Source organism: Xiphias gladius, chromosome 14 (genome assembly GCF_016859285.1).
Source record: "Xiphias gladius isolate SHS-SW01 ecotype Sanya breed wild chromosome 14, ASM1685928v1, whole genome shotgun sequence".
NCBI lineage: Eukaryota > Metazoa > Chordata > Actinopteri > Istiophoriformes > Xiphiidae > Xiphias > Xiphias gladius.
The window spans coordinates 18,173,102-18,190,987 of record NC_053413.1 but is presented as its reverse complement, the minus strand read 5'-3'; the positions used below and the strand labels follow the sequence as shown (position 1 = coordinate 18,190,987).

The window sequence follows — 17,886 nt, the reverse complement described above, 5'->3', positions numbered from 1 at the left end:
CTATCATAAAACAGTTTGGTCATTGATTGCGGCATTGCCCACTTGGCCTTATATAGGTAAGTAGTTTGTTACAGTTAGGTAACAAAATTTTTGTAATTTTGCCTCTCTACGCCTCCACCATGGATTTGAAAAAAAGTCATCAAGATGTGATTGAAGTGCAGACTTTCAGCTTTACTTTAAAGGGTTTTACAAAAGTATTGCATTCACCATTTAGGAATTACAGCTATTTTTATACATAGTCCGTCATTTTCAGAGGCTCAAAAGTAATTGGGCAGTTGAGTGACCATCAGTTTCATATTCAGGTGTTGCCTGTTCCCTCTTTATTTCATGCAAACTAAGCAGATAAAAGGTCTGTAGTTGCTGAATTTGCATTTGGTACCTGTTCATGGGAACTCTCAATATGCGGTCCAAAGACGTGTCGGTGCAAATGAAGGTGACGTCATTAGGCTGAAAAAACAATACGAGCCTATCAGACAGATGGCAGAAACTTTAGGAGTGTCAAATCAACAATCTATTACTTTTTCAAAAAAGGAGGACTGTACTGGCGAGTTCAGCAACCCCAAAGGGCCTGGAACGCCAGGGAAGACAGCTAAAGTTGATGATCACAGAATTGTTTCCTTGGTCAAGAAAAACCCTTCACAACATCGAGCCAAGAACAAAACCCTCTCGAGGAGGTAGGCGTATCATTGTCAAAGTCTACATCAAGAGACTCCTTCGTGAATGTAAATACGGAGGGTTTACCACAAGGTGCAAACCACTGCTAACACCCAAGAACAGAAAGACCAGATTAGTTTTTGCCAGTAAACCTCTAAACAAGCCAGCCCAGTTCTGGAACAAGATTCTTTAGGCAGAATAAAGCAAGATTAATTTGTACCAGAATGATGGGAAGAGAAGAGTTTGGAGAAGAAGAGGAATGGCTCATGATCTCAAGTATACCACATCATCCGTCAAACATGATGGAGGCAGTGTTATGGCATGAGCACGTATGGCTGCCAATGGAACAGGGTAACTGGTGATTATTGTTGATGTGGCGGCTGATAGAAGTAGCAGGAAGAAGTCTGAAGTGTATGGGGCTATACTATCGGCTCAGATTCAGCCAAATGCTGCAAAACCAATAGGATGGTGAATGACTGTACAGATGGATAATGACCCAAAACATACTGCTAAAGCAACACAAGAGTTTCTCAAGGCAAATACATTGAATACTCTTCAATGGCAAAGTCAGTCACCCGACCTAAACCCAACTGAGCATGTTTTTTCCACTTCCTGAAGACAAAGGTGAGGGCATAAAGACCCTAAAACAAGCAGCAACTGAAGGTGGCTGCAGTAAAGGCCTGGCAAAGCATCTCAAGGGAGGAAACTCAGCATTTGGTGATGTCCATAGGTTCCAGACTTCAGGCAGTCATTGACAGCAAGGGATTTCCATCCAAGTATTAAAAATGATCCTTATATTAATAATTACGTTAGTTTGTCCAATTACTTTTGAGCCTCTGAAAATTAGGGACTTATTTATAAAAATGGCTGTAATTCCTAAACAGTTAAAACAGTTAATGCAATATTTGCTTTAGCCCCTCAATTGAGAAAAGCATTGGAACATATCAACTCTTTAATCATAAAAATGTCGTCTGAAGCCATTTCTGTAACTTTTCAAGTGAACTTCGAGTTAGAAGTAATTCAGTAAATGACGTTTTGAGTGTGACTGCTTTTTCCCTGGTACTGTAAGGGGTGTAGCTTCTGATTCACTCTCAGGTTAAAGGGTTGTAGCTTGTCAAGGAACTTTTCTTTTTTTTCATCATAACAACACTCTTTCCTTTTTGTCTTTTCCTCCACTTTCAGCATTAAATATTTCCTCCCATTAAGTCCCATTCCTGACAACTTCCTGGCAACCCCTTATGACACACTCACACACATGCATGCACACACATACACAGGCAAACTCATTTACACTCAGAGTCAGGCTAAGGGCTTGTGTCTCACCCTGTGATTTTCATTTTCTCCGCCAGAAGTGTCATTCGCTCCAACACCCAGCCTTCCCTGAACACACTCCCACTGTTACTGTGATGTGTAACACTGACTATATGTATCTATATGATGTCATCTCTACACTGAGTGGAGCCATTTCACTGTCATTTGTTTTTCACAACAGTGTGTCTTATTTACTGCCGTTTTATTATTAGAGAGAGAGGGATTGACTTTATCATTGTCACTTATTATTTAGAACTGAAAGTTCCCCTAGTGTGTGACAAACTCCGTGTGAGCAAAACTGTGAGAGTTTATGACAAGGGTGGGGGAGTTCCTAATGAAGTTGTTGATATGTTTACCAAAGAAGCTAACTGAGTGGGCAAATGCTCTGAGGACATAGCTTTGAAAGCACAGTTTGGCTTTCTATGAATCTGACAAGGTGATAAAAAAAAAATCACAGAATAATAATCCAGAACAATAAAAGGTTTATATACACAAACACACTTTCCATTAGTGGTCTTTTGATGGTACTCCAAATCTAAAAAGACTCCAAAAGCAGCACAGCTATCATGTTTTTAAGTGTTTTTTTTCTCCCAGAATGTGCCCCCGTGTCTGTCGAGGAAACCCAAAAGGGCTGAGTCAGAGATCCCATCTCTTCCGGAGGCTGGGCCAGCAGTGGTCTCCTTTGAAAGGCAACATGGAAAGATCAACAGGCATCTCCTGAGGGAGCCACTGGGCCATACTGTGCTGCTGCCCCATGGCCAAACAGCCCTGGGGCCTGTAGTCTGCTGCTCCTGTTGGGTTAGCCTGCACTGTTTACTTTGGGAGGACTTTCAACCCTGCGCAGCCATCAAGATCTCTATATTCTCCCTCTTGGTCTGTCTACGTCTGTCTCAGCCGTCCTATCTCTTTCCCCCTCTTTCCAGCTTTTGATCACTTATTTGGACAGAATTCCCTGTTCTCTTCCAAAGCTGCAACTCTATGACAAACATCATTCATGATCCTCACCGTCGCTCTCACAGATAATAACTGTAAGCTTGCAGTTTGCATCAATTTGTGTGAATGTGGTGGTTGATGTGACCCTCTGCTCTGTGAACATCTATCCAGATGAGAGCCCAGGGAGGAATTCTGTGCTGTTGTGTTTATATTTCCTCCCTCGCAGCACCATGGATACCAGTCAGACAGTGCCAAGGTAGGACCACATCATAAATTAAGAAACCTATAAATATTTGCTCGTGTTTTGAGTTTAACACTAGTTTGCATTTACATATCTAATGGTGGTTTTGTAATTTATCTGCTTGGAAGCTCAAGGACTTAGTGCCTGGTGGTCTCGGTGTACAAATTGGGTTTTATACAACACCTAGCACAAAATGACCACATGCCAAACATTTCCATTTGCCATTTGCAGTCACACTCTACACCAGTAACCCTAACAATGAAAAAAAATACAAGTGTTTGATAAACCGTCTTTAGCTGAAACAAATGGCAGTGACTGTATCCTTCCAGTCAAATGTCAAAAATGTGATCCTCTGCAAAAGTAGAAGAAAAAAGTGCAATAACAGCGTTCATGTCCAAACTGTGGATGTGGCTGTTGTGCACTGTAGCACATTCCTCCACACTCAATAAACTCAGCTAAATCAATATGTGAAAGAGCAGACAGATAACGACAAGCCGAGACATTAATCTTAACCATCTCTAAAAATCTTTTCATGTGGCATTACTCACACACCATATTCCCTTAAGTACAGTAAACATTGTGACAGGTACTTTGAGCTGCTGGTTCAAGAGGACACAGGAAAGTGGATTTTGCTTTGAGCGTTCGGGGGCTCGCAGAGGAGAAAAATCTTAAGTAAAAAAGCTGTCAAGAAGAATAAAGGCTTGCTTCAATGAAACATAAGCAGTGTGGAAGCAAACCACCCAGAAAACACTGAAATTGTTTGATTCGAGGTGTCATCTTTTGAAACATTTAGGTGGGATATATGTCTGAAAATGGAGCATAAATTGTTTTCTTTCTCATTGCACAGATCTTCCCTTGACTTGCATTAGCTGATCTTGACTTTCCTTTTTCCAAGCATGAAAAAAATTTGAGAAGCCCTCTTTCTTTAGCCTGGGAGAAGTGGGGTGTAAAAGCTGTGATTGCCTCATACAAAAGTATGCCTGAGTAATATTTATATTATGCAAGAACACAGTTCTTTCCACACTGATGCTCTTTTTTAAAAACACAGGGTAACTGTAAATTCATTTGCATCAACCAGAACAATTTATTGGACTGAAATTAAATAAAAATAATTTCTTATAATGTTCCACAAAAAAAAATAAAACAACAAAAAATGGTGCTAAAATAAACACGATATTTCAAAAAAATAAATAAGTCCAGTGAAGAATGAATGACATGCCCTTTTTGGATGGTGCAAGTTGTGAAAGAAAAAATGAAAATAAAAATAAGAAATAACCCTCTTTACGCCAAGTTTCTAACTCATCGGATTCCCTTCAGGGTTGAATCTCCCCGTGGTTGTTTTGTGGCCTGAAATGGCTTTTTGAGACTCCACCCACACCACAGCTGGAGGACGTGGAGACACAGAGGGTGAAAAATCAAACATACCTCTCAAATTTTTGATTCTGCATGCCACCCATTCTGCTGTAAATTCAAATTCTTGCCACAATGAGGGTGCACTTTAAAGAAAATGTTATGTTATATTCTAATATAAACTGTTCGCTTCTTTATTTATTTTTGTCATTGTCCCCTTTAACACCTTATCATGTCAAACTGCTGCGCTGTTACACCCCTTTTAATCCTCACTGTGATTGGTCAAAGTCATCAAAGTAACATGAATTTGTTCAGAGGTGACCTCACTCTCCACTTTGGTCTAATTTTGGTATAAAAATGATGCAACAGTACATGCTTGCAATGTGAAAGGTATACAGTTTATAGTGAGTCAGGCAGTGCAGCCAACAGTCTTTCTTTTGCAGTTTATGTCTTGTAACATAAAGGTCAGTAGGCTCACAGCCATTCTGGATGTGCTTTGTTCAAAAAAGCCATCTAACTGCTCGACATGCAAAACAGTTTTTGTAGCTCTGCGTTAAGAGAAGTACCTTAATGCTACCCAACAGCTGACAGTGTCTCAGTATCAGAAATTAGCCCGAAGGAGTTGATTATTTCAATTTTTAGTAAATAATTAAACAAAACACTAGATGACATAGTCATTTATACCCTGTTTAAACCAAGCTAGTTTCAGTCAAATACAGTAAGAGCTTTCAGTGGAAAACATGTGCAGATTCAACACTACTGTACTACTAACAACCACTCATAAAGGAAAAAAAAATAGAAAAGAAGACATCAGAATGGTTTAACTTCTACTCTATAGTGATATCTTTATTAACAATCATAGCCATGTTTTCAACAATGGAAGATTTATAAATATTTTCTTCTTTTGATTCATAAAAGTTGTGTTGGCACTCGTTGCATGATTCCAGTTGCGGAAAGAAAAAGAGAATCTAAATGTCCTTAAAGAGTATGGCGCTTTATGAAGCGCCAGTATCCAATCAGAGAGGAAATCCGTTATGTACATGATGGCTTTCTTTTAAGAACCCAGATCTGGTTCTGTGCCATGGATGGGAGAGATCGAGTGCATGGCAGGTCCAGAAACCATCCACAGCCGGCCACCTGATTGATCGTCTGGCCTGACATTTCCCTTTGTTTTTTTTTTTTGTGTTTTTTTAAGGCAACAAGATCCCCCTCACCAATCTGGAAACAAATCCCAGATATTCCAATCTCGGTTCAAGCTTGCAGCATAAGGTGGTCTCACCCTTCTTTTCCCCCTGTCCGACTCTTCTTGTTTCAGCTGCAAGGAAGGAAACAAACATTGCCCCCGAATACTTCCACACTAAATAGCATCCAGACGGAAGGGGTCAGGGATTGCTTTCCTCCCAAAAAGATTTAAACGTTCAAGCTAAAGCCATGGGGCACCAGGGTTCACCCCTCACTGAAGCTACATCTGATGGCTGGGTCAAGCCCACGCTGGTGTATAGGCCGTCCTGTGCCGGGTACTTCACCGCTGAGCCCGAGCCTGCTCCCTCCCCCGAGCTGGACAGCACAGACGAACTGACCTGCAGAGCAAATCAGAGCAAATAAAAACCTGCAATATTAGCCTGAGTGTGTTTGAAAAGCAGACGTTTCTTGTATAAATTAGTCATTTGCCGCCATTTGGAGTATTATTCATTTTTGGTTTTGGGACTGAGAAGCCGATTGAATTAAACAGCTGGAGAAAAAAAAGCACCAGATCCTTAGAAATGTGAAGCTCATTTTACTGTAATACTACGCTGACACATCTGTCATCAGCACAAAGCATCAGTCAGCCTGCATGTGACATTTTTACCAAAACACCTGCTGTAGCTGAGGCTACAATGCTTTCACAACAAAATATTCAACCTCGAGGATGCGTCATGGACAAAGTTTGACATTTAAAATAACTGAAAGGATGGTATTTTCCAGTATTTATAGCCTTACATTTGATCAGGTTTTATTTAAACTCCTAAACTCCTGTGCACTTAAGTGGGCAATTATAATGTATGTGCTGTTTGGAATTCGAAAGGAGCAGAGGATATATGAATTAAATATAAAAATTAAAAGTCTTACCTGTCCAGAGGGAGAGCTGGTTTTTGAGCAGTCTTCTGAATTGGATGAAGAGGTGGATGTGGGAGTCATAGAGACAGAGTTGTTATTTGCTATAAAACATAAAGTGTGTTGTTAAGATCATATTTGAACAAGCAACACCCTGATAATATTTATTCACACGCAGAGCAACAAGCATTATCAGTCACTCACCAGAGGATCCCTTTGTTTTATTCAGTGTTTTCGGTTTTCTTTTTCTTGTCTGAATTCCCTCTTTCTTCATGGCGAGCGGCCGAGGTACCTGCAGATTGGATCATTTTTGGAGACCATTCATTCTATTGATTTGCGATGCACTGATTGGTCCAAGTGGCTATTAGAAGTGGAAAGACATGTGAAACAAAATCTCGGCTCACCCCGTGTAATTTTGTGTAGAGCCCACATGCGTTACACACCGGCTCCCCCTCGGCATTTCTGCGCCACAAAGTGGTCGTACTGGTTTGACAGTTGGCACAGGACAGGCCGATTCTTCTGGACGTTGACTGGTGATAGAAACACAACATATGATCAATTATTATAATCACATTTGAGCGTTTCTTAGAAGAGGCTGATATTCACAGATTTGTCAAGCCGAAATAATTTGGGAGTCTTTGTCACAAGTTTAAAAAAAAAAAAAAAGTTTTTAAAGTGAAAGCCACACTCCACTAATTGAATTACAATTCGACCGTTCACACCTATTTCCTAACAATAATACAGGTCCTATTATGCTCTCAATTTAGCTGGCTTTTACGCACGGGCTTTTCACAGGATGTTAATTTTCAAGGGGTCCATACTTGACATTTGATTTCCTAGGAAAACCTGTGCGTAATGCTGCGCACGTTGGCACCAGGAAAACATTTGCCCCTCTGTCGCCTATTTAGATTTAATTACCCAACGGAAGCACTGAATAGAGTGAGTGACAGACGAAGTGCCTGATGAGATACGTGTGTGGGTGATTTTAATCCCATTAAATCGGAGCTTTCGATTCTGTTAAAACCAAATTATGAGACATTTGCCAAAACAACCCCTCTTCCAATCCTGCATCAATTTAGTTTCTGTGACTGAGTTATTCAGTTATTGTTGACTGAGAAATTAATATTTGTGGTTAATGTGCCAAAGGATGTCATCCATTTTGCTACGCTCCGTGCTGTGCGATGTGTGTCACGAACGGATCTCTGCCCGTTGTACACGATGAATCGTGACGACAAAATGGGACAAATGTATTGGAATAAAGCCGAATCTGAACTAAGGGCTAGATGTCAATGTAGAGCATTAGATACTAGAAATATCATCGGCGGTAACCTTCGGCCAGTGTTTGGGGCAATTAGGCAGGAAATCGGGCGCTTAAGTGGGCCCCCTTTTGCTTACCGTCCGTTTCTGCGGTTTAATTAATGGCCTGCTCAGCCCATTCATTTTGCTGTACAGGCCGCAGGCGTTGCAGAGAAAGTGTCCCGTGCCGTCGCGCCTCCAGAGCGGCGTGGAGATGGAGCCGCAGTTGACGCACTCTCTGCTCTCGCCCATGTCGTCGAGAATATCTGGAACTAAAAAGAGGGACTTAAATCAGCGGGGAGTACAACTTTTATGCCTGGAAATCTGTCGATTTGCTGCTATGTTCGCACGATTTCGCGGACATATGTCAGGAGAAGCAGATTATATCAGATCCACGGATTTCATGTGGTAAAATAATTATTTAAAAGGTAAACATGGTATTATTATATTAAAATGAAGACTTAGAAATCAGACACGCCTCCACTTTATTTATATTGTGTGAAAATGTTGCTTGAATGCCTATGGGATTTTGTTTTTTATATTTTATGGGTATACATAATTTGGCCAGCTGTTGGTCTGCGCACAGAAATAGGCCTAATTTTCTTGCGGGGCTGACACACGCATGGTCCCTCAGGCCAAATCCAGCACAATTTTCAATATGTGAAGAATATTTTTGTGGTTCTTTATTAAATATAGTTCGGTTAAATTCTTTTTGATATTTTGAGCTTTGGCCTCCACAGGGAGACCAGGTTCTGACACAAAAGCGCCCTGGAGTTTCAAACCTTGTCTAAAGGCACTTCAGCAGTTGCATGTCTGATTAAAGGACTTTTTCCTGAAACAATTTTTTTTTCCATCTCAGACAGGGGGACTGAAAACTAGTCCATCACCATGTGTCACCCTCTCCCCACCAATCTTCGGATTTTGTCTTACCTCCGTTTGGTCCTCGGATCAAGGGCGCGCCTCTGCTCTGCAAGGTGTGCAGCATCGTGTTATCGAAAGGTCCCCCGGACCAAGGCGAGGGCAGCTGGGAGAGCTGCGGTGCATAAGGAGAGTATGGACTCGGGTAGGTCCCGCTGAGGGGCCGAGAGAGGCCGTACTGGTCTCTGTTGCTCACGTTCAGCGTGTTAGTGTAGCCGGTGTCTCTCGGCGTCCCGTTATTCATGGGCGGGCTTGGAGGATAGTGGAACCGGCTGGAGGTGTGCGGGCTCCCGGTGCTGTATGAAGGGCTCTCCGGGGCGGACTGCGACCAGACCGAGTGGCTGGAGACGGCGTGGCTGGGCTGCACAGAACCGCTGGCCTGCAGATACGAAAGGTTGGGTATCATGGTGCCCACCCGGGAGCTAGGCACGTACACGGGAGAGTTGGGGTTGGAGTGCATGTAACCACCAGAGGAGGAATCATATCCAGTCTGGCTTTGGGCTGCGGCGATGGCCAGTGTTTGGTACATGTCGGTCGGGTCCACCAGCAAGCTCGCCTTGTGCGCTCCGCTGGAGAGGACGAGTTTGCTGCCCTGGTCTAAATCCGTAAACAGCGGGATGTCCTCGGTAGTGGTCAGGGTGTTGTTATGGTGTCCGAAGTGAACGTAGGAGTGTAGTGATCTGCCGTCGGAGCGGCGGTGCCCCAGTGCGTCAAGCTCGCTCGGAGGTGTCCTCAGCTCCTCCGAGGTGGGACCGTCCCTCCTGCTGTCACCGGGCAGGTAGGTCTGCTCAGCCGGTGACCCTGGGCTGCTGGATACTTCTCGCTTGACCATGGACCAGCTGTTTTCGCCCAGGTCCATCCAGGAGCACTTTCCATACACCGTTGTGGTTAATAAAAATGGTCAGGGAGTAGTCTACCCTATAAAAAAAAAAAAAAAAAAAAAAAAAAAAAAAGACAGAGAGAAAAATGAGTGGGAACAGTTAGGAAATCGGGGAAAATACACTCATGTGGAGTTCTGGGCAACCGAATTCAAAACGTGTCCCAAAAAAATCTGGATAGAAACTCGCCAATGTTTTGGAAAAACGCAAATCCAACTCGGACACACAGTGTTTTTTCATCTTGGAGGGAGCAGCCACAGTGGAAACGCGAGTAAAACGTGAACCGGAGTATATGTTCACTAACTCTGTGTCATCGCTAAGTCCAATAAAACACAACCAGTCCACAGTGACTGCCATTCTCCCATCGAGAGCTCTTAAGAGGCACGGATCCATCCGTGTCAAATCCCTGTCCTCCCACACACACACACACACACACACACACACACGCGCGCGCGCGCACACACACACACACACACACACAGAAACACACAAGTTCATACACACACACACACACACACACATAACAGATAGGAAACAAAACGCAATATGTCTTCACGGCAAAAAGAGATAACCGTTTGATAAGACCCGAAACAGATAAGGGCCGAGAGGCAGGCTGCAGCGATAAAACGACACCCCGAAATGATGGGTTAGGTCCTGCTGCGCTCGCCACCCCACCGCCAGATGTTGAAACCAGCTGTTTGCCAAGAAGGAGAAAGGGACAGTCAGAGGGTAAAAGAGGAGATATTAGTCGCTTCTCACCCACATACCTGCTAGTCGTGTGCCATAGGTCGCACTCAAAGTTCCTAATAGTGAGCCGCTGCTTCTCCTGGAAGTAATGGGAAACGTTAGTGCGGTCTGACGACGTTTATGAGAGGAGGCGCTTCTGGTGGCTGCGGCCGCAGGAGGCGGACCAATCATGTGGACCGAGAGCCGCCGGGAAACGCGATGGGGGTGCCAGCCTGTGAACTCCTCCAATCAATCACACGGAGAAAAGAGAAAGAAAGGGACAGAGACGGGGAGACGTGATCACGTCTGAAATGCATAATAATCCGCAGATGCAATCATGCGTCCGAGAGTTTTCCACACTTATGCCCTCGGACAGAGATGGAGCTCCGCCTCCTCCCCGCTCTTCTGCTTTGCGGTTGATCAAATGTGATCCCCGATCAGCCGCTAATAGCAATTCTCGTGAGTTTAAGCACGTGCGCGAAGTCCAGCCCTTTGCATTTTGGACCAAATGGGACCTTTTATTTCCTACTATTACTTTTGGCTTTGCTATAGCTTCGGTTGAAAATTCCTACCGACATTTACACAAAACCTGCCGATCACAGTGGTGTAATGTAACTCGGCCCACTTTTTCTAAAGCACTACAATTTTATTTTGAAGGTGGATGTACTTTGCTCCAGTGCTTTGGCTTTTGTGCTCCTTTATACTTCACCACATTTCAAAGGGAAATGTGCTTCGCACTCCAAAACATTCATCTGACAGCTACAGCTACAACCGAGACAGTTACATACAAGACAATCATGTGCGGAATAAGACAAATCGTTACTCAGTTAAACTGCCAAAAACGTAGTCACGTACAGGCCCCAGCTCAGCCGCAACAGTGCAACGCTACATCAGCATCATTAACAAATAACCCAGTGAGATCATATACGTCTCCTGCGTGAAAAATAATACCTCTACTTTTCCTACATTTTGCTGGTGTTACCCCAGATTTTGAAAGCAGGGACTTTTACTTGTCATGGAGTGTTTTTACCCTGTTGTGTTGCTGTATTTATTGAGGTGAAGTATCCGAGTACTTCCCCCACCACTGGCTGCCAATTGCGCCTAATACTGGGCTGTTCAGACGAAATTTAATTTCGGGGCGACTGAAGGTTCTTTTCGATTTGTATCTGCAGACCGAACCCACGGCTACACCACCAGCTCCGCGGTGCCGCTGGGGATATGGATCGTCGCGTAGATCGGTTGAAGAATATTAGTCAACTAATTCCACATATTTTCTCTCATGGGGGAAAAAAAAGTAGTCGTTGGTATTTATTCAAGGGCCCCTGGTGCAAAGTCTTGATTTGGGGCCAATGTCTTCCTCTTTGTTTATTCTCTATACCCAGCGCGGTGATCGACACATCTCCCCCTAATTAGTTTATTTAAGCCAGACGCTTTCGTCCAGGATTAAACGGCTTCACCTGCGCACACGCACAAACTCCCGGCACCGTCTCCTGCCGCCCCGCCGCACGTGAACGGCTCCGCTTTGAAGCGCCGTGATTCGCTCAGCCCCGAATATACATGGCGCTGAGTGAAGTGATCAAAAGTGGCCCAGGTGCCAATTGAATCACTCGCTCGTTCGCAGGTCCCCCCCCGCGCGCGCGCGGGGGGCTCGCGGACAGTCCCCGGGTCCGTCACGCTCACAACCACTCAGCGGGTCATTCGCGTCTGTTTACATTTGGTCTGGACGGGAGATAGCCGAGCACTTACAGGCTGTGAGTTGCGGAGGACGCCGCCACGACCAGCAGCTCTACCGCCGCCACCACTGCCACCAAACACAGCAGACTGGAGTACTCCGATATTTATATCACTACTGCTACTACTAATAGGTCACTGCAAAGTGCGCCAGTGATGATTAATAATCCCATTACTGCTCTTATAAATATTATTACTAGTACTGCCACTACCACTACTACTCAGCGCTGCTATTGCCACTGCTGCGAGCCTGATACCAGCACCACCGCTACAGTCTGCACTGGGAGCTGCAGAGACCCGTACTCCACGATTGGTTACCAGTCACTTCTGATTCTTAGTTTTGCTAAATGACTAATATTACTACTACCACAGTCTAGACTGTACTTGAAGCCACAGAGCTGGACTCAACAATTTAATATTCCTGTTGCTAATATATTAATGATATATTCCAAAAAATTGTAATATTATAATAATAATATTATAACAACAAATACCACTGCCACTGCTTTGATTACAACTGTTATTATTATTACACCCACTATTGCCGCTACCATCACTGTTTGTATGTCCATAATTCCTATTCTTAACTCCATTATGCAGTTATAGTATTAATATAGACATTTACTTTATTATTATTATCATTATTTTGGGCATATGTGTAACTATGTCGGTTCTTCTTTTTGTGGGGCCAATTGTTGAATGAGGTGTAAATCTAAGCAGGAAAGAAACGCAGCATTAACTCGTGTAGGCGTTGAGGCACAATCCTGCTGCTGCTGCTGCTGCTGCTGCTGCAGCAGCACAGTTAGGCCTCACTGCTGCTGCTGCTGCTGCTGCTGCTGCTAAAACTCGACCGGACCACGGTGCCTCTGCCACTGTTATAAAACTACTCCGGCTGCTCTAAATGTCCAACCGTTAGATACCACGGTTCTATGTCTGTGTGGGTCATGCGCGTCTATCTGGGTCCCGGACACGGCGACGAACTGAAGTCCATCCGGTATGTTCTAAGTTCCATTTATAAGCTTCTGCTCATTTGGATTCATTTTTGGGGACGGGTTATTTTTACTCGCGCGGACACACTGAGTTTTTTATGGGTTTTTTTTTTGGGGGGGGGTTGTTTTTTTGTTTTTTTTTGTTTTGGAAATCAGAGGGAGTATCCAAACCATGAGCTACTGTCTCTCTCATCGCCTCGTCTCCGTGAGCGGTTGTCAGGGAGGTGCTAGAATACAAAATCCTGTTGTTATTTTTTTTTTTTTTTCTGCCGCTGCACCACCCCACCCCTACCCCCACCCCACCCCACCCCATTCCTGCTCGCTGGCCGCGGAGCCTGGAGTTGATGAATGAGGTGTTTTTGCAGTCGTGTCAAAGTGTGCTTCTCTGACACACGGAGCCTGGGAGGAGAAGTGGCAGGACGCCGCCCTGTCTCCACATTTATCCGGACACGGTCAGACACCGTGGGCCTGCGTGAATGGCAGCCACTGTGGAGAGAGAGGCAGGCCGATAATCTAATTATCGTTATCACAAATTGAACTGGAAAATGCCCATTAAAATTGATACATCTTGTAACTGTAGCCTAATAGGCCCACTACTATGCTGCTGCTGATAGCCTCAGAGTAAGAATAAGGAGAATATAGTCAAATATAACATTAAATCGCTTTCAAATATGATAAATAAATGATCATATTTAAATTCTAAATGGAGTCTTGGGGCCCACTCATATTAAAATATAGTACGAATATTATAGCAATATTAGTTAAGTTGGAATAAAACTAAACGAAACAATTATTATTATTATTATTATTATTATGATCATGATCATGATGCAAAATCTAATAAATCATGGCATTTATTTGAAATCGAAAGCTTCTTTTTCCTTATAAAATGATCCCAGTTTTATTCTTCTTGACCCCCCCCCAGCTACAGTTTTATCTGAATAATGTTTGTTTCTTTCCGAAGGTGTACAGGCTAATGGCCGACCCTCTTCAGGTGTCAGTGCCTTATGTACCGACTTGATAATGATTATCTCCAGCACTCCAGCACTTGTTATAGCCTGCTCCCGATTAGCCGGCACTGCTGCAGCATGCGCGATGCTCCGGAGATAACGAGGAGCACGGACACCGCTGGGTTCCAGAGGGTCTTCGGCAAAAGCCAGGATTGATATCACGGCATTACCCAGTGTGATTCCTCAGTAATGTCGGTGAGTGTAACGTGGGGATTATTGTGTGCCTTTTTTTTGAATTATTATTTCATTATTATTTTTTTTAAATTTCATAATTGCCATGGTTGCTCGTCGGTGTGTTTTGTAGCTCGGCGAAAAAGCCACTGAGGTCCAGGTTTGTTTTCTGCTCTCTTGTTACATAGGATAATAAAAGGTGTCGTGGACATTTAACCCGCCCTGTACACGAAAATGCCTCGATCATGATAAATGAGAAGTGACTGTAGCTACATGTAAAAAAAAAAAAAAAAAAGAAAGAAAGAAAAAGTGTTGTAACAGACCTTTAATTATGACGGAGGATTAACATTTAAAATTTGATTTTGGGGACATAATTTTTCTATTTAAGGGGAGACGTTTGCACTATAATGCCTCGATACATCGAAACAAAATTGCTTTTTTTGGGGGGGGGGTAAATTTCCACTAAAATAACGATTTTCGATCAGCTTCACTTGTATAACTGCTATTGCCACACTTAATACTGCAACCTACTTTATTTACCTAGATGGGGACAGGCAGGTTTCTGTGAACACAGTATATATGGATTTGATTGAGATTAATACGCACTGCACATATTTTTTGCATAATGGTTTTTAAATAATACAGTCTTTTATACACCGATCAGTGCTTTTTTGTTTGTCACATCAAAAAGGGTCGAAGCCTGGTCCCATTCTAAAATGGGTCATCGGATACTTAACTAACTTAACTGGGCAACAAAAAATACATTATTCGACACGTTTGTGGTTTGTTGTAAGTGACTTGTGCAGCTGTAAACTCTACAGATATTAAAAGGTCAATTTAAGGTAAAGATTATTTTCTAAAAGAAATAAATAAATAAAGACACTGAAAAATGTAGATTCAAAATAAAATATTCATTAAATATAAATAAATAGTGTCTCTGCTGGAATGAAAAATACACTTATTGTGGATCATGTAATTGGAGATCCCCCTGAAGTCAATGATTATGAAATACTATCTTTTTAAACGTGGCATAATTTAAAAAAAAAAAAAAAAAATCAATAAATCAATTAGTTACTACGAGCTTACATATAACAAGTGTAAATATCCCTATATGATATGTGCCGAGCCACTGCCAGGCAGCATGACCTGAAAGAAAATCAGATCTAAACTTTGGTTTGTACAGCTCGGACCAAAAAAAGTTTAGGCCCCGTGAAACTGAGAAAAAAGAGAAAAGAAGAGGGAAACGTCGACGCAACAGGTTCACAGCACCGTTTCCCTTCTTCCTTGTAAATGTGTTAATGAGTACAAGACGCCTCAGATCAGTTCAATCCAGATGGGTTTATGATGAAAGGCTGTGAATGTCCCCTAATGTTAAATTAGCCGCAGCACCTGTGAGAGCTGTTTCTGCGTATTTATTAGCCTACCTCCACGTCCTGCTGCTGGAGCCTTCCAAGCACTGACCTGCAGTATTTTTTTTTTTATTTTATTATTTTTTTTTTTAATGGAGCACACAGTTAAGTTTTATACCTGCACAGGTCTGTTTCCCCTCGTCCTCCACTGAACGGCAGCCTGTCCAGAGCTGCTGGAGCAAAGGCTGCTGGGAGGCCGCGAGCGTCAGACTCTCCTGTTTGAAGTGGTAGATGATTAAACGGGGCCGTGACAGGTGTAAAAAGCAACCTTTGTCGTTGTGGACACGCACCGTCCTTGCTCGCCCACGAGGTAACGCCCCGCTCACCTGCCTCCGTCTACCGAGGGCGTGTGCGTGTGTGTGTGTGTGTGTGCGTGCGTGCGTGCGTGTGTGTGTGGAAGTCGGTGTTGGAAGCAGGTTTTCTGGAGGTGGCTGCTAACAAATCCCGCGCCATCACACTCCCCGTCAGCGGCATGTGCTGAACGACTGAACGCAATTACGTCCCTCCCCGTTTGAGGGTCGCCCGCTCGGCGTCATGCGGGTTTTACGGCTCTCGGCTCTGGGCGTCAAGGCCAAGAGCACGAACCGCCGCGACCGAACCGGTCCGCTCTCCCGGGGAACAGATGCGAGCTCGTCTCTGCCTGGAGAAAGATGGAGACACCAGTCGTCTGTTGCTGCGGTTTTATTATTTGTATCTGCAGCAGCTCCGGTTTATCGCCTCGGTGTCATGATGTCATACCGGCCTGACACGGGCGTCGGGGTTCACTTGACCTGTTCTCTTTAGCTTTGGCTCCGATCACGCGTCGGCCATAGCATATGTTATGGTATTAGGGACTGCTTTTATCACTGATGCTGCTCTTGTCTCAGCCATGTCTTTCCTCTTGGCACGGAGCCTCGATATCAGTGGGAATACTCCAGTTAAACAAAGATAAAAATAGAGCCTCTGTTGTAAGCATAGACACAGTATTTCACTTTTAGATTTGATGTAAGATGCAGACTTTGCTCTGATATCACACGGAGCTGAAATTCAAACACAGGTTTGATGGGACAAACTGAGGCAAAACACATTGCTCTGTAATGTGAGAGATTAGGTGGATTAGTGGAGCAAAGCCTCGCTGCATGTAATTATAATATTAAATTTGCACATTTTTCAGGTTGTGTTTAGTCATATTGGATGTGGGATTAAGTGGATAAGGAGACGGGTCTGTTTTTGCATGGAATAAAAAAAATTAGTCTGTACACTTTTCAAGCTGTGCTTCGTTTTTGATGTGGACTCTTCAATCAGCAGCAGGTTATCTGCAAAAGGCCAAAGTGTATTTACTATTTTAAGATATCCTACAATATGGACAGATGACAGCGAGCTCCACTGACGCTCTTATTTTTTGGTGGATTAATAAAGTGAATTCTTATTATGACACACATAGGAAACACACTACTAAGTACGAGGAGGCTCGAGAGGAAAAAAATGGTCTGCGCTTAAGTCAGCCTCAATATCTTAAATTTCCATTAAAGTCAGGTGCTGACGCAGAGCAGGAATCTTCCAGTATTTTGGGGACTTAAGGGAGCCGTGATAACTTCTCCCACTTTTGGTCCCTCGTCAAAAGGAACCCCGCCTGGAAAGAGCCAGTAGTCAGATAAGGCCACTATCCATCACCTCTAAAACTTAAGCATTTAAAAAGCTATTAAAACAAGATAAGGAAGAGGTGTGCAATTCAACACACTTAGCCACTAATTAGTCACAGATTTATTTTATGTGCGATGTGGGTCTGTTTTCTAACAAAATTCAAAAATTGTGTCGCAAAAAACTTTAGTTACTTCTCGGGGCAAAACATTTGCTGCGTTTTAGTTCACAGTCTTGGGTATTTGAGATTCAGAGGATCTCCCTCAGTGGGAAAAAAAAAAATAATAATAATCATTACTGTTCTTAGGAATTGAGTACCAATTGATCGAAACTCGGGGTTTTGGGCGACCCCTAAAACGGGTCACAAGAGAAATCTGAGGGGTCGTGAGATGGTTGAAATGAATAGTTGGACATTTTGGTGAATAACTTACTCACTTTTGTTGCCGAGAGTTTGATGAGAAGATCAATGAAGCTCTCGTGTCTGTATGCTAAATACAAAGGCACAACCAAGACTTGATTGTGTTAGCTTAGCATAAAGACTGGGAGCAGGGGCAA

General features: G+C 43.4%; 1 protein-coding gene across 7 annotated transcripts; it reads right to left on the bottom strand.

The window, feature by feature from the left end:
- Positions 1 to 5,308: 5,308 nt before the first annotated feature.
- Positions 5,309 to 15,936, bottom strand: gata6 (GATA binding protein 6). 7 transcript variants are annotated; one of them, XM_040143464.1, is made up of 8 exons: positions 15,830 to 15,936; positions 10,443 to 10,644; positions 8,810 to 9,715; positions 7,979 to 8,151; positions 6,988 to 7,113; positions 6,788 to 6,875; positions 6,599 to 6,687; positions 5,309 to 6,069 (listed from the first exon to the last, which is right to left on the bottom strand). In XM_040143464.1, the coding sequence occupies exons 3-8, from the start codon at positions 9,654 to 9,656 to the stop codon at positions 5,908 to 5,910; spliced, it is 1,485 nt and encodes a 494-aa protein (XP_039999398.1). In that variant the 5' UTR covers positions 9,657 to 9,715; positions 10,443 to 10,644; positions 15,830 to 15,936; the 3' UTR covers positions 5,309 to 5,907. The 7 variants fall into 7 exon arrangements, with proteins under 7 accessions (XP_039999398.1, XP_039999400.1, XP_039999399.1 ...); XM_040143466.1 differs by having other exon boundaries at positions 10,443 to 10,501; positions 15,830 to 15,885; XM_040143465.1 differs by having other exon boundaries at positions 10,443 to 10,641; positions 15,830 to 15,875.
- Positions 15,937 to 17,886: the final 1,950 nt, after the last annotated feature.